The 24550-nt window shown below is 51.9% G+C and overlaps 1 protein-coding gene and 1 long non-coding RNA gene across 4 annotated transcripts in view; one reads left to right on the forward strand and one right to left on the reverse strand.

Annotated features, from left to right (window-relative positions):
• The window catches only part of LOC103164338 (protein atonal homolog 8), a 31864-nt gene extending 14580 nt beyond the window's left edge, over positions 1-17284 (reverse strand). Inside the window, exons 1-3 of one of the 3 annotated variants that reach the window (XM_027429499.2) lie at positions 15946-17284; positions 12790-12886; positions 5186-5373 (exon numbers count right to left, since the gene is read on the reverse strand). In XM_027429499.2, coding sequence (XP_027285300.1) covers positions 5312-5373; positions 12790-12886; positions 15946-16710 — 924 coding nt within the window. In that variant the 5' untranslated portion in view covers positions 16711-17284 and the 3' untranslated portion in view covers positions 5186-5311. Of the gene's footprint in view, positions 1-5181; positions 5374-12789; positions 12887-15945 lie in introns of those variants that run through there. The other 2 variants (XR_004771049.1, XM_027429498.2) reach the window with 2 other exon arrangements.
• Positions 17285-18563: 1279 nt separating this feature from the next.
• On the forward strand, positions 18564-24307 carry LOC113839323. Its single transcript, XR_004771050.1, has 2 exons — positions 18564-18692; positions 22914-24307. It is a non-coding gene; the product is annotated as an uncharacterized LOC113839323 (long non-coding RNA).
• The last annotated feature ends 243 nt before the right edge of the window (positions 24308-24550 follow it).

A 24550-nucleotide genomic window follows, 5' to 3' on the forward strand; every position in this document is an offset into this window, starting at 1 on the left:
CATCACAGGCCATAGCAAGGAAAGCCGGCCCAGCTCACCTGGGAGGCCCCCCCAGCTAATGATCCCCTTAACCCAGGCCCTGCCAGACTTGTGGCCTAACAGTGTCAAATGTGGGAGAAGAAATGGCAGCTGAAAGAACGCTCCGTGTTGGAACAGCTGGCGACAAACATCTATGTAATTGGAATGCCAGAAAAAATAAATTGCATCCATTTTTACGACTGGAGGGGAACTGGATGGTAGTTTCCCACACACCTCTGTTTTTTCCCAGCATAGACGGACTCCACCGGCTTTGGGAGCAAATGGCATTTAACTCAATGATCTACCCTGGAGGATTTGGATATGAGAGCCACCCTGGCCTGCCTGAGTTTCACATGGGAAGTAGTCAGTGCCTGGGGGAGAGTCACAAGGGGAGTGTCCACTTCCGAGGCAGGTTGGGGACAATACTAGGACAGTACCCTCAGTGGGTGCTCAAACCCACACAGAGTTGGGGGAACTGGACCCAGCCAGGGTGGAGCTCTTGAGAGTACACCACATGCACTCGGGCTCTATGAACAGCCCACAAAAGGGCTATCCAGGGCTCGGCCATCTAGATAGGAAGCAGCCTTGAACACCCAAAGTTCATACTTACTCTCCCCTCTCCCTCACTGACTACATCCAAAACAAGTCTGCCCTTGGTCTGTCTCCAAAACTAACCAAGTCCGGTACCCCACCTGCTATAACCTTGAAAAGATCCTCCCCTCCCCCAGGTGGCAGCGACAGCTAAAGCTTTACCTGCTTTAGCGGCCTCAGAGTCCTGGGCACCCACACCAAGAGTTGCTTCTCCCCTTCCTAGCCCTACAGGCCACACAGGCAGGCTGGTACCCTGGTTTCCTCAATGGATTGCTGCTTATCTTATACTCCCATCCCACCCCACTGTCTGTGAGCAACTAAGGCAGGAGCTTAATGCCATTCATTCCCAAGACCCAAAGAACTCCATCAATGTCAGCAGGAGATGTAGCAGAGCTATTTGAAATCCCTGGAAAGGTGTGTTCTAGACTGGGGGTACTGGCTCTCCTATTCCATGGGTTGGACAAGACCACAGAGACCAAGTATGAAGGAACAGGTCAGTCCTTCTTCTGTGAGGCTCCCAGAAGCTGCCACTATGGAAACTGAAGCTGCAGGAGCATGGCCCAGGGCCAGGTGCTTAGCTGCTCTCTCTCCAGAACAGCAGAGTTGAGACAGTCCTCCCTAGAGTCTTCCCTCCTCCCATCCTGTCTCTGCTGAATGGCCTCTCCTAGGGCTCTCTGCATTGCTAGAGCATATGGGTTGTGTGAAAACTCAAAGCTAGAAAGGGAGAATGGCTGGCGAAGGGCTGTGATGGACAGAGGGGCACACCTGACGCCTGGGGAGTGGACCACATTCAGTGCTGACCCTGTTCCTAGCACAGACCTGAAAGGACACGGTGGCTCATGGGGTGGGGGTGGGGGTAGGGGTCAGGGGCCACTGGACTCAGGCTTTCAAACAGATAACCCTGAAGGAGGGTCCCCAGCCTCTCAGGACATGATCGATCATGGAGCAATCCCCCAGCTCAAACTGTCACCAGTCACAGTGGCCAGGACCACCAAGCATCACACACAGAGGCAGAGCAGACATCTGTTCACAGTCTTTACCCAACAGCCCTTGCCCCCCAGCCTCTTGCCACCCTTCCTGGTGGTCTCAAGTCAGAAGTATTCTCTCCACTTAAGGCTTTTTGGCCTGGAATGCTTGGCAATCTTCCTGCCTCAGCTCCCAGAGTGCTGGGATTACAGGTATGAACCATCTTACTAGGCACTACTTAAGTTTTTAAACTTGAGTTAAAATGAGCTGAGTCAGGTGGCTGGTGAGACAGCTCAGAGGGTCGACACACCTTCCACAAAGCCCAATGAACTGGGTGTGTCCCTGGGCCCTATGTGGTAGAAAAGAGAGAACCGACTAGTTTTCCTCTGACCACCCCCACAAACATGGCACACATCCCTCCCTACCCCAGGGAATTAATTTTTTTTTAATGAAAATGAGTTGTAAAGAAGTTTTAATTTCACAATACATGTGCCCCTGATTACATGTATTGGAAACTCAACTCCAAAACTCATGTTGTCAATGGGACAGGAACTTCTGGGTGTTAATTACATGAGATGAGGTCATCAAGGTGGGGCCCTATGTGGCAGTACTAGCTTTGTAAGTGAAAGAGGCTTGCTGTCTGACTGTGTGATGCCCTTGGCCAGGTTAGACAAAGCAAAGAAAGTGCTTATCAGAAACCAACACCTGACTACTGGACTTCCCAAGCCCAGAACCAAGAGTTAAATAAATAAACCCCATCTTTACAAACTTCCCAGTCTGCGGTATTCTGTTACAGCAACAGAAGGGAACAAAAGTGTCCCCTATAGACATATGAACGGACAAGCAACCAACCATGACTCAGCCTTGGTAGGAAGGGGCTGGAGGGGAGCGTAGCCTGGGATGGTCGTCCCATTTTCCAGGGAAGAACAGCAAAGGCCCCTAAGTGAATTGCCCAGAAGCCAAGTGGAAGGTGTACACTCATTGTCATTCAGAGCTTGCAAAGGTCCATGAACCCTATCCCAGGGCCTCCTCGAGGGTGAAGTTAATTACAAGCACAGGGCATGGAGCCAACATGCTACTCCAGACCCAGAAAGGCAAAACAGACACCTGCATGGAAGGTTCTTACCTTCTTACATTCTCTAAGTTCCCACAGGGCTCTGGGAAATCTGTCCAGTCCTCCCACCTGTAGAACAGACTTCCCTATACCCATGGCTTCCTGGTGGTTTCTGATGGCTGGAGATTCCATGTGAAGAACAAGAATTCTTCATTAGATTTTGCCTTTTTCACTCTCATCACTCTTGGCTTCCAAATCCTCCAACCACAATGTCCTGTTGCTACTAGGTGGCAGGGACAACGTAACAAACTATTCTGTATCTATACCCCCATGGCTATCACAAAGAGGGTACTGTACAGAGGGACTTTAAGCTCCCCTTCCATCACCTGCTTAAGGACTCCTGTAGCAGTCAATGCCATGTACAGGGTAGTACCTGCTGGGGGTGGTGTCCTTCAGACCCTGCCAGCATCCCAGGCTGCTGCATGGCAATGCTGAACCCTGGAGCTAGAGCACAGTCTCCATCCCCTCTTGCCACGGGAGGCTTTCTCAAAGAGGCAGTTCTGTACATCGAAGGAGAACCTCGATGAGCAGAAGCAGGACCTGGGAGGCACACCCTGGGAGGCCACAAGAGCCAAGGAGACGAGTGAGGGTCCCAGCTCTGCCGTGAGTGGATAGGACATAGCTAAATATGTGCTTCCTATAGTAATCCCCCACCCCAGAACAAAGGGAAGGCATCCTCCAACCAGTCACCAAGCAGGCAGATCTGCCCTCCCTTTCGGGGCCATGAACATATTTCATCTTTGAGGCAGCCTTGAGTGAGTGCCCGACTAGTCCCAATTATCAAGGAAGCTTGAAGGGTTAGGAAATGGTTCTCAACGGGTAGGTAACAGCCAGGGCTGTCAGGGGAACTCATCCATAATCCATGGAGCATGGAGGGCTCTATGGTTTCTTAGCCTTGAGGTGATGTCACCAGACTCCAAAAGCTTGGCTCTGTGAGCAGCCTCACTCTGCTGGCCCTTTTCCCCTTGCTGGGGCTGCAATACACTGCCTACTCCAATCAAAGGACTGAGGCAGGGGTTGCTTGGAGTTGAGGTGGGGTATAAAGAGGCAGGGAGGAGTAGGAGGGGAGAGAAGAAGGTAAGGAGCCTGCCTGCCCGTGCTGCCTGTCTGCACCACTGAGGGACACACCAACAGCTGAATGCCACAGGAGTTCACCGAGAGTTTACCAACCTCCTTTGTCACAGAGCACGCGGCGTGGAGCCATCAATCACACCTTCATTTACCCATGTCACTCTCCCAAGGAAAGCAAGCCCCCAGAGTGGCCAGTGGCGCTTGCTTCCTCCCTCACCCACTTGATGAGGGCCTCTCCTAATTGGCCCTGCTAAATCACTCCCAGGAATGCAATGTGCAATTAGGGCTGGTAGCACCCCCTGAGGAGCCCCCCCCCCCGCCCCCGCTGGGGCCTCAGGAGCCTCTGGGAAATCAGGGCAAGCCATAGGTTCCCTACCTAAAAAGAGCCTGGGGGAGGGGCAGGCCAAAAGGATGGACGCAGGGGATTGGATGAAGTACACCAGAGTCCTGGCTCTTGTTCCCAGGACCTCAAGAGCATCTCACAGACAGACTGGGTCCCACTCTCTGTCTTTCTCCATGCATGACAGGGGAACAGAGACCCAGACAGCTACAGAAACTCCACTAAGTACTGGCCCCTGACTGGATATTATCCTGAGGCATCAGGCAAGTAGGAAACTATGGTTGTGCCCAACCCCCTTCCTCCTCCACAGATTTCTTTAAATGTGCCAGGTTTAGTACAGGCTGTCTTCTCTGCCTCCAGTGCTGTCCACTGTTTCATCTGCCTGGTGGCCTTTTAACTGTTCCCAGCTCAAATGCCACTTCCAATAAGATGCTATGCCCAGCTCTCTTGGGCAGAACAATCACTCTGTGACTCTTCCATCTGGTCTCTCCCAGAATAGGCCACAGTCTCAGGTCAGGGATATGGTTCTGACCACCCTATCACTATAAGAAGGGGTATAAGAAGTTCATACCTCTATCCAACCTGCTCAGTGAATTGCTCCAAAATGAATAAAGGAAATAATGAATGAACAGGTATCATCTGCCCTCACCCGCAATTTCTTATCACTCCCTAGACAAAACCACATTCCCCAAACTTGCAGAAGGCATCTCCTGAGTTGCCACCTATTCAGAGTAGACCTCATCCTGATAGAACATCTGTCGGGCCACGTGGATAATTAGGCCTCAGATCACACAAGAGCAGGAAGGGCTTCAAAGATGGACCATTGACTTCATTTAAGCAACAAGCAAACCCAAACCCAGAGACTTCAGGCTGTCTATCCAAGGTCACCCGGCATCTGTATAGTCACGATCCTACCCATGATCCCAGGGATGTGAAAATCCCTGAATCTGAGGTGTCTGCTGGAACATTCCAGGAGACTGATCTCTCCGGCTGCCCAGGAATCCTGGGCATGTACAGGGTATCCCTCCTTACTGTCCCCACCTCCCCTAAGGTTGCTGCCTGCCTGCATGCAGGTGCATACCTTACGCTTCTTGGCACGGCCTTCCGCCTGCAGGGTGCGGGTGCAGCGCTGCACACACTCGGAGAAACTGAGGTTGCTGTGGTCGGCGCTGTAGTCCAGGTCAGCCAGCCGCGCCAGGGACAGGATGTAGTTACAGGCGATCCTCAGGATGGCCAGTTTGGACAGCTTCTGCCCGTAGGAGTAGCATGGCACCTGGGAATGGCAGAACACATCAGGAACAGCTGCAGTGGCCCCTTGCTGAACATGTACCCCTCAGTACCCACCGATGTTGGCAGGGGAGTAGAGGCAGCCTGACACCGGATTTTATGACCTATACTAAGCATCTGAAGTTTCCACTCCCACACTCTAGGGTGTGCCCGAATTGCCATTTGACAGGGGAAAACAACGAGAACCAACCCACAACCAAGCACCAGGTGAAGCACAACAGATTTCTGCCCTGACAAAGCCCTTTCCTCCTCCCCGTCTGAGGGGGCAGATCTTCTTCCTCCTGGTGCTGTTTTTCATATGTTCATTCATTCATTGACACTTTTTCTGTTGGACACTTGATGCCCCAATAATTAAAAAAAATTTTGCAATAGGGTCTCACTATGTAGTCCTGGATGGGCTGGAATTCATGATGTAGACTTGGCTAGCCTCTAACTCATAGAGATCTGTCTGCCTCTGCTTCCCAAGGGCTGGGATAAAAGGTGTACTCCACCATGCCCTGCAAAAACTTGACTCCTATGGGCCTAGTACTATATACTTATAATCCCAGCACTTGGGAGATGGAGGCAGGAGGATCAGGAATTCAAAAATCAACCTCAGTTACATAGTGAGCTCACACAAAGCTACATGTGACCCTGTCTCAAAACAACTTAAAAATAAATTTAAAATAAAAACATGACTCCTTGAGAAACCCGAATTAACAGTTGACCTGACCTAGCCAGAGCACGAGCCCTCTGAATGTGGGTGCCAGCTAGGACACCAGGGCAGTCTATGGGACCTCTAACAGTGGAGCCAGTGTTTATCCCTAGAGCACAAATGGACTTTGGGAGCCCATTCCCTTTAGAGGGATACTATTGCAGCCCAGATACAGGAAGGAGGGCCTGAGCCCTCCCCCAAATGATGTGACAGACTTTGATGGTCCCCCATGGAGGGCCTCACTATCCCTGGGGAGCGGGTGGGGGTGGGTTTGGAGGGGTGGGGAGCATGGGAGGATGGGAGGGTGAGGGAATGGGGGATGGATATGTAAATAAGAGTGCTTCTAAAAGAAAAACCATGACTCCTAGCCAAGTATGGAGGTGCACACCTATAATCACAGCATTTGGGGAGCCAAGGCAGCAGACTGTTGTGAGCTTGAAGCCACCCTAGTGAATCCCAAACTAGCTAGGGCTGAAAACAATCAAACAAACAAACTTCAATTCCTACATTCAAAGAATTTAGACCCAAGAAGAATCATGGTACAAACTCTAGCCGTGCAAACCTAACAACAAGAGGCCAATCCTGGGACTCCCACGTACAGGTGGAAGGAAAGAACCCACTCTGTCCTCTGCACCCCTCACATGTGCTGAGGCAATAAGCCCACAAGCACGTACCATTCACACACACACACTTAATAATAAATAACATTTTTAAAGATATCATCATTCTCTTGGGACCCTGAGACGTTCAGGGGGACAGTACAGATACTCAGAGACAAATATGTGATGTGTTTTCTTCCATCACTTTCCCTATGCCTTCTGGACCTGGGCTACTGCCAAGCATGGCACACAACAGGTGGGCAATAAATGCCAACAGCCCCAACCAGACTTGATTCATTTGTCTGTGATTCAGCAGGCACTAATCACTCACTAATTACAGAGGCGTGTGCTAGGAGAGGAGGCGGAGCCTCTGTCTTCTTAGCATTGTCCACCCCATACATGTGCTGTGTGAGCCACCAAACAGCCATCACCACAGGACAGTGGAACTGAGTGTGGCATCGTAACATGGATATAACTCCTCAAAATCTACCCGACAGCTGCCAACCAGTTGACCTGTTCCTTCTCTCCCCTGTTCACTCAATGGCTGAAATGCTCCACTAGCAACCAAGGCTGCCCAGAGCATCCACATGACCAACTCCCCATTTCTCCACTGTGGGGGGGGGCCCACACAGATTACTGCTATAGTATTTAGGGAGCACTCTCATGGGCCAGGGGCTCTTTGAAGTCAATGGTTTTGACCCAGGAATGATTTTATCCCTCAAGGAACAGATGGCAAGGTCTGGGGACATTCTAGGTTGTCACAACAGAGGAGCAGCAGGATTTGGAGGGATGCCTGTGGTGCTGCTGAACACCACACCATGTACTGGGTCCTCAATGCCCTCCACAATAAACAGCTCCCTGGCCCCAAAGCTCAGCAATGCCAACAATGAAATCCCTACTTGGGGGCCCCAGAATTAAGTATGAGCAAGACCTCTGACTGTTTCCTAAAACACACCATTTACTTTAACCAGCACTTCATCTAGGAACTCTCTCTGATTTCTTGAGCTTATCCTAGACCAAGGGAGCAGCCTTGTTTAATGGTCCTGTAATGGCACCTATCTGTCTTTAAGTCCTCATTTTTGCCCCCACCATTAATGACTGGTGTCCCCACATGCTGGGGGAAGCCTCACTGCTGTGGAGTATAATCCAGGTCCTGCCCAGAGCAGGCTTCAAAGAGACTGATTAAATAAGGCAATAAGTGGATTAACTCCAGAATATTTTGAATCTAGTTCCAAAAACACTATTTGAAGGCTGGAGAGATGGCTCACAGTTAAGACAGCACCTGATCTTCCAGACAACCAGAAGTTGGTTCCCAGCAGCCAAATAAGGCAGCTCACAACTGCCTATAACTCCAGCAACACGGACCACAGGCCTCTTATGCTGTCCTCAGATACTGCACTAGCCTACAAACCCACATTCAGACACATATACACATAATTAAAAATAAAATTAAACGATAAAGGGCTGGAGAGATTATTCAGAGGCTAGGATACTGGCTGTTCTCCCAGAGGACCTGGGTTTGATTCCCAGATCCCACATGACAGCTCAAAGCCACATATAACCCCAGTTCTAGGGGATCCAATGCCCTCTTGCAGCCTCTTCAGGTACCAGGCACTCACATGGTATGCAGACATATATGCAGGCAAAACACTCATATCCATAAAACAAATAAACCTTTTAAAAAGATAAAGTTAAAAAATCTTATCTGGGCTGAGAGATAGTTTAGCCACTATGCCTTGCAAAAATGATATCCTTAGTTCAGTTCCTAGAACACATATTAAAACATCCAGCGTGATTGCATGCACTTGTAATCTCAGCACTGGGAAGGCAGAAGAGGGACTGTCACGGAGCTGTGGGCCAGCAGGCCTAGACTACTTGGCGAGTTCCACACCAACCAGAGAAAAGAACCTAAATTAAAAAAAAAAAAAAAGGCAAGGCAAAGCAGAGCTGTCCTCTGCCCCCCCCCCACACACACAAACACACACGCCCTTCATCTCACTGAAGATGAAAAAACAACTTATGCACTACCTTTGTCTCCTGGATCCAACACCTGACTCTGACTCTGTCCAGCCTGAGACCGAGTAAATGATACACTTGCTCTGAGCCTTGGTGCCTCTGTACACTGGGAACAAGACTGACCTCACAGGGCAGCAGGGATTCAGTGGATGACGTAGGCACTGTACACAGAAAGTCTAGCAGAGGTCAGCAAAATGACGACATTCTGCCTGCAGGGTGGGGGAATCTGGGGACCCAGGACTATTGTCACTTACAGATCACTCTGAAGTCTCCCTTCAACAGCCAACTCTGCACCGGGACCCCCAAACAGCTGGGCTTCTAGAAGGAAGCAGGACTTTGGGAAAGATCTATGTGCTGGGGCCCAGAATGCCAGGTGAGACCAAGGCCAAGTCAGAAGCACCATGCCAGGTTCTGGGCCAATCTGTCCTAGATTTGTCCCTTTGTGCTATTGCTTGGGTCAAGGTCCTGGTCAAATTGAAAGAAAACCATGGACTGAGCCCTTGTCCCTCTGACACAGCCAGAGCCTCTCAGAGCATTAGCCTATTTGAAATCTGCCCCAAGTCAAGATGAATGTCCCATATGCACATGAGGAAAACAGGTGATATTCTGAGTCTCAGACCAATTAGCTGAGACCTGGCTGGAGCCAGCAGCTCATCTGCCTGGCACCCAAGGAAGGCACATACAATAGGACACTCCTCTGCTAACCAAGGTGACCACATGAGGCAACAGTGGCTTCCAGATGGCTTGCCCCTTCCCCTCCCCTGCCCCAAGCTAGCTCCCTGGTTTACTTGGCTCCTTCTAGGTTATCCTGGTGCCATGACTAGAGAGACACTCAGTTAGTAGAGTGCTTGCCTAGCATGCCTTGATACCCCGGGTTCAGTCCCCAGCTCTGGATTAACCAGGAGTAGTGGTGCACACCTGTAATACCAGCACATCAGAGGGCCAGAAGTTTGAGGTTATCTTCAGCTAAGTACTGAGTTTGAGGTTAGCCTTGGGTACATTAGACCCTGTCACAAATAGATAAAACACATATACCACTCACAACAAACAACAACAAAACCCATAAAACCACTATCATTCAGCCAGGCAGTGGTGGCACATGCCTTTAATCCCAGCACTCGGGAGGCAGAGGCAGAGGCAGAGGCAGAGGCAGATGGATCTCTGAGTTTGAGACCAGCCTGGTCTACAAGAGCTAGTTCCAGGACAGCCTCCAAAGTCTCAAAGAAACCCTGTCTCAAAAAAACAAAAAGACAAACCAAACCAAAACAAAACAAAACAAAAAACCCACTATCATTCATTTTCCTGGTGCCTAAGCACCCTTTGACCCTCAACAGCTCAGCTACAACATAGCCTGGAGACACCTTGGCCTGGCTGCTACCACAAAGTAAGAGTCTAGAAGATTCTGCTTCTAGGATGCTGAGGGGATAGGAAGAGCTGGCTTAATTCCAGGTACTTACAGTGGCATGATTTAGGTCAATGCCGTCGCCTCTCTGAACCTTAGTTTCCCCCTTTACAGAGTACCAACAGCAACGCCTGTGTTCCTCACTGAGGTTTTTTGTTTGTTTTGTTTTTTAAATGTGCATTGGTGTTTTGCCTGCATGTAAGTCTGTGCTCGGGTGTCAGAAACCCTGGAACTCGGGGACTAGAGAGATGGCTCAGCGGCTCAGAGTACTAACTGCCCTTACAGAGGACCCAGGTTCAATTCCCAGCACCCACATGGCTGTTCACAACGGTCTTTAACTACAGTTCCAGGAGAACCAACACCCTTATACAGGTAAAACAAAACACCAATGCATATTAAAAATAAATAATTTAAAAAGAAACCCTGGAACTCAGGTTACAGTCTTGAGCTTCCATGTGGGTGCTGAGAATTGAACTTGAGTCCTCTGGAAGAGAGCCAGTGCTCTTAACTGCTGCCCCTCCTCACTGAATCTTGAGGACACATATTGCTGTTGCAAAAGGTCCCCAAGGGCCACCTCCTACAAAGCCCTGTGGCTGGAGGCACTCTGAATGCACTGTCTGTACCCATCTCTTCAGCAGATCATGGGGGAAATGATGTCCTCTCCACAAAGATGCACTTGACTCCCCCTGTGGAGAGATGTGCTGGGCTCTGACATCATGGCTTGACCAGGGTTCTTCTCAGCTGGCTTAAGCTGGGGGTGAGGATAGCTTTGAGTAACAAGTTTTGGGCTGGGGATCCCAAATGACCCCACTTCTGCACATTACAGCATCCACAGCAAGTCACAGGCCCCACCAACACCCCGCTGTCTGCACAGCACCCTGCCTGGTCAAGAGCCTGGAGTTAGAGGAGTAGGCAGGGCCACCTGGCTCCCACTCTTCATCTAGACTCCCCAGCTTCCTGGAATGGTAAGGGGACCTCCCTCATCTTCATCCATAAGGCCTAGCCGTGTCTGCACACGTCTGTGCGGGTGTACGTGTGTATGTTCCAGCATGTCCATGAAGGCCAGAAACCAATGTCAGGTGTCCTCCTCCATCACTCTCCACCTTAATTTTTGAAATAAGGTCTCTCCTGAACCTGGAGCTTGCTTGTTCAGCTGAAATAGACTGGCTATCAAGGCCCACCTCACCTTTCTACCTCCCCAGTGCCGGGACGACGGGATGCGCGCCAGCCTGCCTGCCTTTGTAGGTGGGGGTTGAACTCAGGACCTCGTGTTTGTATAGCAAGCATTTTACTGGCTGAGCTATCTCCCCTGCTGCTGGACTTTAAACTCCACAAAGGATCAGCTCTTGGCATGTTCACAAGATCTTCTAGGCCCCCAAACATTCCACTCTCCTCCACTGCCCAAGCTAGACCCTCCCCTGGCCCCTGCAAACACTCACTGGGCAGCCTGAGGGCCTGGCTGTCCCTTGGACATCTTCCCGGCTTCAAGGAGGAGGCCTTACAAGACCTGTTTCTTCACCAGAAACGTGGGCATCCCAACAGCTGCTTCTCAGAATGGGGTCACAGTGGACAAGTGAGGGGAAAAACAACCTAAGCAAAAATCAAGAATCTACCAGAACATGCAGGAAAGCTTTCATAGCCCTTTGCCCTCTGACGGTCCCTCGGGGGCAGTCCTCAGAGACCCCCAGAGCTACAAGCATGTGATGTCCCTGCATACAGCGACTTTTAGATTCCTTCTGTATGATGCTATTCTCTTGTGTCCGTGGGACAAGATTTGTGGGGTGAACCCCCGTGATTTAGAGCCGTTCAATGTCCCTGCCTGGTCTACTTAGAAAGGTCCTTAAAAATTCAAAGTCTCTACAATATGAAGTAGGGCACAACACCAACCTAGGGCCTGACAGACCCGGAGAGAGACCCTAGCCACTCTCTACAACTGTCCTTGTCAGTGCGATGACAAGTAGCCCTACAGACATATAACCAAAGATATATATCCATGTCATAGGAATCTCAGTAAACAGTCTCCCTTGGAGTGTGAGCTTGGGGGTAGGAGAGATCACCCTCCCAACTGCTTCCAGTGTAAGCAGGTGTACCCCCCCCACCTCTAGTCACTGTGGCGAGGGATGCAGACACTGCTGGGGGTCCCCTGTGTCTCTATCACCTCAGAGGATTTGGTAGTCCAAGAGAGGCTAAGCTGAGACCATCATCCCCCTACCCTTCTGGGACAACTCTGAATTAACCTGGTGGGAACCCTGGGGACCCCACAAGGCACATTGCGAGAGGTAGCCTTGGCCCCACTCTCTCAATGCCTCCTCCATGGGGAGAGGCAGCCGATAAGGGCCTATCACAGTTTACTGCTGCCACTTCTCCATGGACATCAAGGAGCTTCAAGGGAGAGAACAAAACCACCCACAGTCTAGACATACCAAAGGTGGGCACAGCTGGAGGGTCCCGCCAGGGAACGGAGTCCCACAGCTCAGGCCCTCTGTCCTCCACCCAATACAGCTGGCCTTTCCCTCGGACCCCTCCCACCTGGCAGGGAGCAGCCTGCACGTGGCCAGGCCCAGCTGCACACACATGGCCTTCAGATGAGGCAGCAAGGAGGGCTCCGGTGCAGCTGGGCTGGTGGCAAGTGCTGTAGTCTGACCATCTGCCTCATACCCCCTCTCCCTAAACCAGGGGACTCTCTCCCACCTGTATCTCTGCCAGCAGCCACACAGCCCCCTCTGCCGTTTCTTCCTGGTTGGGAGGGTAGTAGATCGCAATGACAGGCAGAGGCCTGACGGGTTCCCTGGGTGGATGAGCCAAGAAGCAAAGCTGTTAAGCACTGGCCACTGGAAAGACTCACTAACCCTGATTCATTCCAGGCTCTGTGGTGACCACACAGCTCTGCAACTGCACAACGCCATGGATGCATTGCCAAACTGGGAACTGAAGAGTGACACAAGGAGGCCACCAAAAGCACGAGACCTCAGCCAGTTCACATAGGCTTCCTGAGACCCTGGGATCACCTTGTGTGAAGTGGGATGTTGCAGAGTGATGACAACACCTGTTTCACAAAAACCAGCTAGAACACAGAAGATCTAAGCACAGAGCCTGGAGCTTTCTATGCCTATTATCAAATGATCAGTGGGTGCCTGCTGCCGAGTCCAATAGCCCGAGTTCGATCCCCAAGGCCCACGTGGTAGGAGACAATCAACTTCTGAAGTTGTCCTCTGACCTATACACACACACACACACACACACACACACACACACACACACACACACAAATACAATTTAAAATTTCCAAATGAGATGGGTATGGTGGTGTGTACCTTTAAATATCAGCACTTAGGAGTCAGAGGCAGGCAGATTTCTAGAAATTCCAGGCCTACCTGGTCGATGTCACAAGATGCAGGCCAACCAAGGCTATATAAAGAGATTCTGTCTAAAAAAGGGAGGGGTAAAATAATAAAGACTCCACACTGTCTCGTCTTACTGAGCCCTGCTCAGCCCCGAGGTCCTTGTGGATGCTTGAGAAATGTTCCTCTTGCTTACTGTCCTGCCTTACTTTGTTCCCTTTGTACAAAAGAGCTGCCTACGGGGTAGGGTATGACATCATGATGCAACCTTGGAAGCTGAGGCCCAGAGAGGACAGGTGACTGTCCGTGGCCACACAGAAAGACCACGAGGCACGACAAGTAGGAGGCTGGGACCCAGGAAAGGAAAACACTCCCTGTGACACAGGACTCCATCGACCAGATGGGTGCTACGGTGGTGGAGACATGCTAGGAACAGTCTCAGTCCCTGGCTATATGTCTGTCCTTCTCAGACAACAAGCAGATGTCCAGTAGCAGTCCTTGTAGGGAAAGGACAAAATGGTTAGGGCTAGGAAGAGGCAACAGGAGGGGTGTGTGTCTGTGTGTTCTTCAAGTACATGTACTGAACATACATACATACATTGAACTGTGTATGTGTGTGTGTGCACACACAAAGCCTCTCTGAGAATGCGTGGGCTCACCTTCTGCAGAGACACACTGAATTTGACTCTTTGGTGCAGAACTTGCCTCACAGATGGCAGAAATGAAAGGAGACAGTAGTAACAACCTCGTCACTGAGAGTCGCTAAGGGCACCACCCAGTGGGAAGATTTTAGCCAGAGAAGATCTCCAGAAATTGCCGCCATCGAACTCCTAACTCACTACAAGATGATCTTGGCTAAGTCTCTTAACTTCTCCTGGTCTCAGTATTGCTTACTACAAAATGGGTCTATCCAGTCCTGACAGGAGTAAAATAAAACAGGACTCCTTGTTGAAAGTCACTAAAGTCACAGGACACGAGAGACACAGACGAACCCACAGGCATGAATGCTCTCTCTGGGAAAGGCTGAAGGTGGCTGGACGCAGATAAAGAGAGATGAGATGGAGGCCCTGGGCTCGTGACTCCCCAGTTCAGGAAAGGCTCACCTAGCAGCGAGTGAAGCAGAGGAGTGAAGCTTCCTGCCCTCCTGTCCTGAGACAGGGACCGCAAGATACCCCCCAGGCTGTCAGTGGCCAGGCATACAGGCACACAGCAGCTGGCTAGGGTAGAATGGATGGTTCCACAGCTCAGGATAACAGCTGATATTAGCAAGCAGCGACAGCCACCCCACCTCAGGGATCAAATGTTTCTCCCAAACTCGGATGAGACACTCAGGATGAAAGGCCAGTAAGGCCACTTTTTCCTAGGGGGTTCCATGTCCAATTTGTAGAAGGACTAAGTCTTCATTGCCTGATCTTACCCACAAAAGGAAGAGGAGAGTGTGAGCCAAAAAGATGATGTTTTCTGAAATTGTCTGTGACTGGCTTAAGCCCAGAGAGGTTGAGTAACTTTCCAGGAGACAAACAGCTAATCAGTAGCAGAACAAACAAAAAGATTCACCCATTAAAGCAGTTACATCCACCACCCACTCTAACCCTTTAGGTGGCCTGGACAGGAAGACCCATGCCACACCCTTTTTAGATCTCACTTGTCCCTAAGAATATGAGAAACTAAACCCCAGGGGAGTACCAAGCTTATCTTAAGTGGAATGGTCAACTGCCCCCCTCCACCATGGCTAATTCTCCAGTTCAGGATTCTTTTGCTTCCCCAACAGGCGCTGTCAGGTGAGAGCGGTCCCCACCAGCACCGGGTGAGCTGACTCAGCTCTGCAGACTCCCTAGAGGGAATGCTCCAAGCGGCAATCTCCTGGGCAGAGGTGACTGATGTGACCAGAAGAGGAAGGGCAGTGGTGGGCAGGATCTCCTGGGAAAGTTCCCACAGATCAGTTCCTGAAGCTGTCCCTGGAGGGACCACAAACTTGTGTCCTTAGGGACTCCAGGGACCAGGCAAGTGCAGAGATCCTAGAAGGAAGCTGAGTGAACATGGAAGCCAGGGCCTGAGAGCGGCTTACAAGCTTCCGACTGCCCTTTACATTGCAGGAACCCCTCCCCCCAGGAACGCACCTTTGTGGTGTGTGGCACCTTTAGGGGGCCAAGACCCCAAGCAGGCCATATGTGCAGAGCTGCAAGGTTGTACTCTGCTCCCTCCCCTCCCCTGCCAGGGGAAGATTCCCAGATTCCCAGATTCCACACCAAGCCCAAGGGATTCCAAAAGACTCCCTGCCATACAAGTCAGTCTCACTGACAGGGCTACTTACCCCTTGGGAACGCCGGGGTGTGTGTATGGACTAGAGATCCTTAGCTTTGGCCACTTTGCAAACTAAGGTTCGTAGCGACAATGATACCTCAAACCTGCCTGCGCCGCGGGATCCCTTTTATCCTGACTCCAATCCTGGGGCCACTCACCCACCCACTGCTGCCACTGTTGCCCCTGGGCGGAGAGCGGGTACCTGCTTCCTGAGCGCCTCGAAGGCTGCGCTGATGGTGTGCACCCGCGTCCGCTCCCTGGCGTTGGCCAGGAGCCTCCGGGTCTGCTGCAGGGCTTTGATCTCCGTGGAGGCGGCGGTCGCTTCGCCTGGCCGTTTCCTAGGCGACGCGGAAGAATCCGGGTGGTTATTGTAAATTACATGTGAAATTGACGAGTAGGAACTTTCCCCCGGGCGCGTGGGGGGCGCAGGGCGCACGGGGGACTCTCGTGGCGCCGCTGGGGGTTCGGGAGGCACAGGCGGCGTGGGGCGCGCGGGAGGGGCACACAGCAAGATGCGGGGACGCAGAGCCGGCTCGCGGTAGGGCTGCACCTCGGGACGCCCGGGTGCCAAGCTCTGGGACGGCGGTGGCGGCGTGGGTAGTCCCGGTCCCACTGCGCCCAGAGCGAAACCGCGTTTGCGCGCGTCTGAGACCTCAGGCGCTCCGATGCCCCTGAGCTCCCTGGCTGTGTCCGTGCCTCCACCTGGAGGAACCGCCGGCGCCACTGAGGCTGGCACTGGGGTCGCGATCGGGAACGGCTGTGTCCTGTCCCGGAGCCCGTTGGTGGCGGCGGTGGCGCTGGCCGTGGCGCCGGGCTCGGGTGCTTCCAAGTCCAATCGGAAAGTTTTATAGCCGTTCGCGCGCCGCGCCGGCTCCTTGCCTTTCCGCTTGAGTTTCTTCAGGCCGTTCAGCTCTTTCACGCACACGGTCTTCCACGGCCCGTCCTCGAGGACCGGGATGTGCTTCATGGCGCGCACCGCGCCAGGCAGGGGCGTGGGACTGCCCGGGACGCGCGCCCGCTGCGATCGCTCTGCACGCTGAGCGCCTGGCTGCGCCCGGTGGCCGCCGTGCTCAGCGCCGCCTTGTCGCCGCGCTCTCTCCTCCTACCCTCCCTCCCCGGGTCCCTCCCTCGCTCCCCCACTCTCGGGGCAGCTGTGCCTCCGGCTCCGTGAAGCCTCGGGGGTTGCCCGTTCCCCCAGGAGCGCTCAGGGTGTCATCAGAAGTCGCTGCCGCCCGGCCAGCATTTCAGCAGAACGCCCGCTGCGCTCCATCTGTGTTTGTTTAGCCTCAGTTTACACAGAAGCCCAGTTCGCAAGATCACTCAGCGCCGCCGCCCGCCCGCCCCCGCCCGCCCGGAGAGGAGGCTGCTCCCGCCGCCGCCGCTGCTGCTGCCGCCTCCCCAGCCCAAGCCGCCCGAGCCGCGAGCGCCTTTAAAGAAACAGGAAGCATTTTTCAAAACAGCTGGGCTGAGGGCCGCCTCCTTTGTCCGCGTGCTCTCGGCCTCCCCCTACCCCCATGCCTTCTGCCGGAACCTGCCTCCTCCTGCTAGCCCTCCCCGCCCCCTACTCAAGTTAGGGGCACGCCCGCCTCCTCTCCCCAAAGACAGTCGGCTCCCTCCACTACTGTCCTGAGCACGTGGCCGTTGACCGCTCTGGCCCTTCACTGCCCTGCCCTGTTTGGCTGGGGGTTGACGCTGCGCCGACCTTCCCCACCCAGAACCTTCCCGTCTCCCTCCCACCCAAACTGGCCAACACAGGGAGAAATCCCAGAGCTGTGACTTCTGCTGGGAGGGGAAGGTAAGTGGGAGAGAACCCCAGAGTGGCTGGTCATTGTCATCGCACTACAAGGCCTTCTCCCTTCTTTCTCTCACTGGTCCTAGAAACAGAAGAGGACACACTGACACTGGGAAACTGAGGCACCAAAGTACACAGGAGGGAGAGGAGAGTGGAAGTTTCTGGTTTAGGAGACCTAACATCTGTGAAGATCTGAAGTCATCTCACCCGAGGCGCCCTGCTAAACCCAGATTTACTCATCTGTGAAATGAGAAGTCGGGAGAACATCCATGCTTGTCACACAAGACTTCAAGCACTAGACTCATGGGGGTGCCCGCTCAACAGTAGCTGTGCTAATGCTAATGGTATTGGCCAAGGCAGGTCGGCTCCTCAAGGAAGCGAAGTTCTTAGTTCCAGAGCTCAGCCTAATCCTTTACCGAGTGACCTCGGCCCAGTCCTGTAACCCCTGTGCTCCTCCTTCTCCTTGTGGCTAGGATGTGGATATAATCGCAGAGCCCACTCTCCAGATCCCCAGTCCTCCATTCCACTGGAGACACCACTAAAGAAAAAGAGGCCAACCAGGAGGTCCTCTCCGAAGACCTGCCCCCGAGTCGAGTCACAAAGGGTTTCTCTCCTCACTGAGTTTACCAGCATTCTTCTTCTTCCTTGAGGGGCGTGGTCATTAAGAGGATTAAATGAGGCTTGCATATAGTATTTGAATGATGCTCAAAGTCAGTGAATGGTGGCTCCGGACACGCTGATGTGGTGAAGCTGTGTCTGAGGATCTACCCAGAGTGGGGCAGAGTTGCAGACTGGGTTGCCCATGGCAGTTGGAGTGTGTTAGAAGCTTCCACATGGTAGGATATCATTCTTAAAGAGGCAGTGAGTATTCTCGGGAAGCAGGTCTTTGGTTGAATACAAAGGGCTTCCCATAAAAGCTGAATCCCAGCCCTTTCCTGATATCCCCAAGAGAAGGGAAAGACCACTGCAGACCCCTGGGATGGAAGGAGACGGAGCAGAGACAGGAATGGCACCTAGGCTGGATATATCTTCCAGCCCCTCACTCTGCCACCTCTCCTTCTGGTCAACTTGAGCATCTGGAGTTGGCAACAGGCAAGTGTCCCTTCCTTATCTGCCTCCTCAGTGTGGAAGGGCGCTTGAAGGAACAGAAGAGAAATGTAAGTAACCTAACCTATGGGAAGAGTGCCTGTGACTGCATTCTCAGCCTGCCGGGCCACAGTCTGCAGGATGAGGCGAGCTGCACACATCCCTAAGCAAAAACCTGTCTTTTCCCAGCACTCCCAGTACTCTGGATTCCCCTCAGCAATCTCGAGAAGCTGGATAGAAACCAGCTGGGCAGCGCCCCCTGGTGGCACAAAACTTAGGAGACTGACACCACACTACTGACCTCAAGAAGAGTGGCCCTATAAAGACAATACTAAGAATTTCACGAATCCATAGAGGTGCTGAGGTGAAGAGGCTCTCAGTTCTCCATCTTTGCTTTGTATGAAATGACACAGATACCCTCCAAGAAAATCTGTATCCTTAGTGAAACCTTCCCCCACTGAGACAGCCTTTTGAGGTTATACTGGAAGAGCAAGCATAATGATGCCTCTGGAAGGTTCCATATCCTTGAAATGCCTATTCTGTGGCACAGGGGTGAAGCTAGAAAAGGAAGGGAAGGAAAATGCTTGGAGTTTACACCACAGGAGAGACATGCTAGCCAGCCAAGTGCTGATAATTACCACCACATAGGGAGTGACCACATAGGTCATCTTCATGACACAGGTAGGCAAACCCATTCTACCCACAAGAAAACCAAGGCTCCAGGAGGAAGAAGTAGCTGGCAGAAAGGGAGTGTGAGATCCTGTTTGAATCCAGACCAACTGACCCTGGAACCTCTGAGCTCTCAACTATTGTACTTCCTCTGCCTCTTGAGAGCCTAGTGCCTAGCACCTGGAGATGAGGGACTGGCCTATTATTGACAGATGGCTGACCCTTGCTTGTGCTTCTAGCCTGAGTAGAAACTGGAGCCACGGGTCTCCTTTAGCCCAGCCTGACGTCTGCTTGGTTCCTTCCAGATCAGAGTCAAATGGAAGGAGCCCTACCTTAAGCAGTCTGGAATCTCAGGCTCAAAAAACCTGAACCACAGTAGCCATACACTTCTATTTCTCTGTGCTGCCTAGTGGAACCTGTCCTACGAGTCCATGGCACACAAGCACAACCCGTGAGGACAGGACAGCTCTTCAGGATAGGGCTCTGTGATTGCTGTCTTCTTGGCCACATAAGACAGGACCTTAAATACTTGCTGCATGAAGCTCTACATTCCTGAACACAGAGTCTATTTCTGGCTGTTCAGATTGTTCCAAAGTGCCTGTGCCCTGCTAGAGAAATCGGGGAAGAGTGAGACTTAGACAGCCAGGTGCAAACAGAATTCAATGCGAACAGCGCCCTTTGTAGTTGTGCTCACAGCAGCCATGCCTAGGACCAGCTGGGGAGTGAAAAGAAAGAACGGGATCATCCTGGGTCCGTGTAAGCCCCTCTCAGCCATCTAGCCCGGGAGCCAGCACTGTGCTCTATTAGCCAACAGGACATTGGATCCAGGGATGAGCTATCCTCTTTCTACCTTCCTGCACCCCAGTGGCTATCCAGCTAGAAAACCAAAGGTCTTGGGGATAGGACAGAGTAATAGGGCTCTGCAGGAGAGGAGGAAGGAGCCTTTCTCTGAGACCCTGTGGTTCTAGCTTTGTCCTGAGTGTGCTCTGCCCTTAGTGGAGCAGATTCTCTGGAAAAGGGCAGTGACTATGGGGTTGGGCGGGGAGGACTTACTCCTGACTCTCAAATTCAGAGGAACAGGAGGACAAAGGAGGAACAAGAGAAGTGGGGTGTCGTTCATCAGTAGAATACCTGCTCAGCATGCACAAGGCGCGCTGAGTTTGATTTCTAGCATGGGGGGGAGGGGGAGATGGCTGCTAAAGTGTAGGATGCATGTGTCATCTCTCTGCTCATATCTTCCCAGCAACTTCACTTTGCTCCACTGTCTTGAGGGCTTCTACGGAGTTCTTCTCTCTGTGCATTCCTGCAAAGAGAGCAGTGGTCTGGGCTGTCCTGTGATTCCTTCAGCTAACATAGCCTTGGAGGTGACCCTGTGCTTTATAGGGACTGGCTGTGTCAGCTTCCTGCCAGGTGGAGCCCTGAGTAGAGCCCCAGTGATTCTGCTGGGGGTTTGGAGGGGACACAACAGACCTTCTCTAAGACCTTCTCCTGTGCTGATAATTTGAGCAGGAGACAATGGTTCAAATCAATAGCCATTCATACTATGGACAGATTCAGCCAGGTACCATGATGGTGCCGGCTAGCAGGAGGAATTTGATGAGGTTCCTGCTGTCAGGAGCCCACATACTAAGGGTGGGTAGTTCCCATCCATTTCTCTGAGCATCTGTAGTGCTGGATGCTGTTCCCAAGGCTGGGGATACAGCAGTGAATACAGAAAAATCCCTGACCTCAGTAGAACCACCATTCTGGTGCAAAGAGATGCAGAGTCCTGGAAGAAGACTGAGTTTGACCTTCTGCAAAATGTCATGCTTCTGGAGGAGTGCAGGAAGTAGAGAGTGGTGGAAGAGCTCTGGGGTACTTCTTGGAAAAAGGAGCATTTGAACCAGGCTACAAGGAGGTAGGGTTTGCCTAGAGGACCCATACCCCTGGCTTGCTCCTTCTCTTTCTTCATGCCTGTGCTGTTATGTCCCATGATCACAGAGGTCTACTCTCTCTGTCCATTTGCAACTGGAACCCTGACCCTTTTCAGTCTGTAACCTCCAGTACATGTGTTTCTTTTCCATCAGATTTTGTGGTCTGTGCTCCCCAGTCAGCAGTAGTAAGAATCAGATAGGAGCACTGTCTGGGGTAAACAAAGACCCATGAGGCAGGTGGCAGGGCGCTGCTCTAACAATTGAGTTTTGCTATGAAAGGGTGGGCTGGCTTCAGCTGCAGGGATCTCTGCCCAAGGCTGACACAGTGTCAGCCAAAAGGACATTTGGCAGGTGAAGAGAGAGCAAGCAAGTCTCCAGGCACCAGTTTCCCTTGTCATGTCCTGCCCTCTTCCTCCCCTGACCTCACTCCTGAAGTGTAGGCCTCCTTCTACATTCCTCTTTCTAGGGTCAGCATTGGGGACACACTGAGGGGTGCAGGCAGGAAGGCTCTCTGCTCCTGCTGTGTTTGCCTACCAGGCTGTTTCAACCAGATGGTAGATCTATCCTAGTCACTTCATGTGGCCAGTAGGAATACGGAACACCTTTGTGTTCCTTTATTGGTTTGTTTGGAGCTCTTGGTTATACAAGAAAGAAAGGGGGGCAGGGGAGGTGACCAATCAGTGGCTAAGAGCACTTGCTGCTCTTCCAGAGGACCCATATTCTGTTCCTAGCACCCATATTGTGATGTTCAGCACTTCCTATAATTCCAGTTCCTGAGGATCCAGCGCCCTCTTCTGGTCTCCTTAGGTACCTGCACACATCTGATGCACACACACACACACACACACACACACACACACACACACACACACACGTAAAATAAATATTTTAAAGGAAAAGAAGAGCAAAGACTATAATTCAGGGCTGGGGTTGGCTAAGCTAGCTGATAGGGAGCCGAGCATACATGCAGCTCAATTCCATGCCAGTACCACATAAAATCGGCATGGGGGTGCGCATCTGTTAGCCCAGCACTCAGGAGGTGGAGGAAAGAGGATCTAAGGACAAAGCTATTCTCAGCTATATAGAGACTTTGAAGCCAGACTGGAATACATGAGACCTTGTTTCAAAAAGAAGAAAAAGGAGGCTGGAAGGATGGCTCAGCTGTTAAGAGCACAACACTGATCTTGCAGAGGATCTGAGTTCGAATCTCAGCACTACCAGTCTCTGCAGCTTCGGGGAATCTGACAGCCTCTTCCAGTCTCCTGGGACACTATACTCATGTGTCCTCACCACACACATATAAACGTAATTTAAACATTTTTAAATAAGGACTAGAGAGATGGCTCAGAGGTTAAGAGCATTTATTGCTCTCGAAGCAATCCTGGGTTTCCAGCACTCCACTGACTCACAACCATCTGTAGCTCCAGTTCCAGAGGACCCAGCACCCTCTCCTGACATCCCTGGGCACCTGGCACCCATCCAGCACATACCTATACCCAGGGGGTGGGAGGGACGACAACACACTCATACAGATAAATAAGTCTAAAGCATAATTTTTAAATAAAATCTTTTTTAAAAGAAGGAAAAATCTAATTCAAATCTAGGAGTTTGGGACACTGTTTCCGTAGGTGTCACTCAAGTCCACGGGGTTCTGGGCTAAACAGTGTCTGAGTTTCCTACAGCTCTGAGCTGTGTCCTCTTCCGAGACAGGTCTGCACCCTGCCCTGGCCCCCTGCAAGGCTCAGCTCGTCTGTAAATGGAGAAGCAGGAGGATGCAGAACCACAGACCTCAAACTTCCCTGAGATCCAGCAAATTAGGATTTGTGCTAAACCTCCTCCCACCTCAGAGCATAGCACTGGGGAAAAGCGAAACCTCCACTCTGGAGACAGAAGCCCCAGGAACCTCCCCCACAGGCAGGGAAGGCTCGGGCCCTTGGAAATAGAGCGGATCAGCCAAGGAGGCAGCCGGGGAGCCAGCAAGTGGCTCCTTAAGGCTGTGCGCTTCACGACCTAGTTGTCAACAGCCTAACAAGGCTAGGCTTCAGCCGCTATCCTCCCAGGATTGGCTCCCAGTCCCCACCGCTGTGCTCAAGGGCTGGATGGGAAACTACAATGCGATGACTCCTTTCTTTTCATCTTCTTCTTAAGGAAAACAACTCTCAACTCCCCGCGGAGCACATTCCTTCACTGTGAAGTCTTCCCGAACCCATCTCCCCCCGTCTTTCAGAAAGAAGAGAGCGGGGCTTGGCTGCCTCTTCAGTGAGATTTCTAAAAAAGTCGCTGCTGATGGCGGCAGTCGGAGAACATGAGGGGGAAGAAGAGAGCTGACGCAATCTACATTTATTAGCAGTGAGGGAAATTAATAAGGCATACCAGTGCAAGGCCCACTCCATAGACCCGGGAAGCCCCAGGGACCGCTGGAAATCTGGTGGTCTCCGCCCTGGCGGAGTCTTCAAAATACCTCATCAGTTGCAATCCTAGATTGCCACAGCTGGAACGAGGCTTGGTCATGGCCATCATCTAACGTCCCAAGGACAAATGCTTTTTATCACGCATGCCAAATCTAATTGATTGGTAGGGGTGGCCTGAATCTCTATGTTGAAAAGGATTCTGAGGTATCTGGGTCCCTTGGGAGAGGGGGACTGTAATTGATTGGCAGATGTCTGCCATGGGTGAAAGTGGAGGAGTGGCAGTGTTCACACCATACGCTGCTGGCCATGCCTCCCACATTATTGATGGGGGAGACTGAGTCCCAGAGCCCATCTTGTATAAGGGTTTCCCCCCAGTCTTCTTGGGAAGCCAGCTGCTTTGGATAAATGGCACCCAGTCCTGACCTCGAGGCTACAGATGTCAGATCCAAGGGCTGTCTCCAGAAGCAAAGGCAACTAACAGCTTGGGTGAGCTGGGTTAATTGCCAGTTTCCTGAAAACAACTGGTAGATGCAGTTATCACCTTGAACTGATCGGTTGGCTCAACAGTTGCAGGTGACATGGCAGGCCTTTACAGTCGACCTAAGACTAGTGGCCAGTTTGGTTAGGACAGGATCTGTGGGAAAGATTAACTAAATATTTGGGCACAGGACAATAAAACCCCCAAATAGTCAATGAAGTTGCCCAAATAGGATGAATCACTGTCCAGCGTATTTGGGTTGAGCTGGCCTTGCTGCTCTACCCACGACCCCACCTCTTTGTACCATCTCCTCGGGCCCTGCCAACCCAGTTCATTTCCTTCTCTCTCAAGTCTGACCTTGCTTCTCTTGGCAGAGAGGCCTTCTGAGGTACACCGGGTTCCTCAGACAAGCCTTCCTGGCCCCACCACACCTGCTGACCAGTTCTGTTACCCGAAGT

The sequence above is a fragment of the Cricetulus griseus genome, chromosome 8, assembly GCF_003668045.3.
Source record: "Cricetulus griseus strain 17A/GY chromosome 8, alternate assembly CriGri-PICRH-1.0, whole genome shotgun sequence".
Classification (NCBI taxonomy): Eukaryota; Metazoa; Chordata; class Mammalia; order Rodentia; family Cricetidae; genus Cricetulus; species Cricetulus griseus.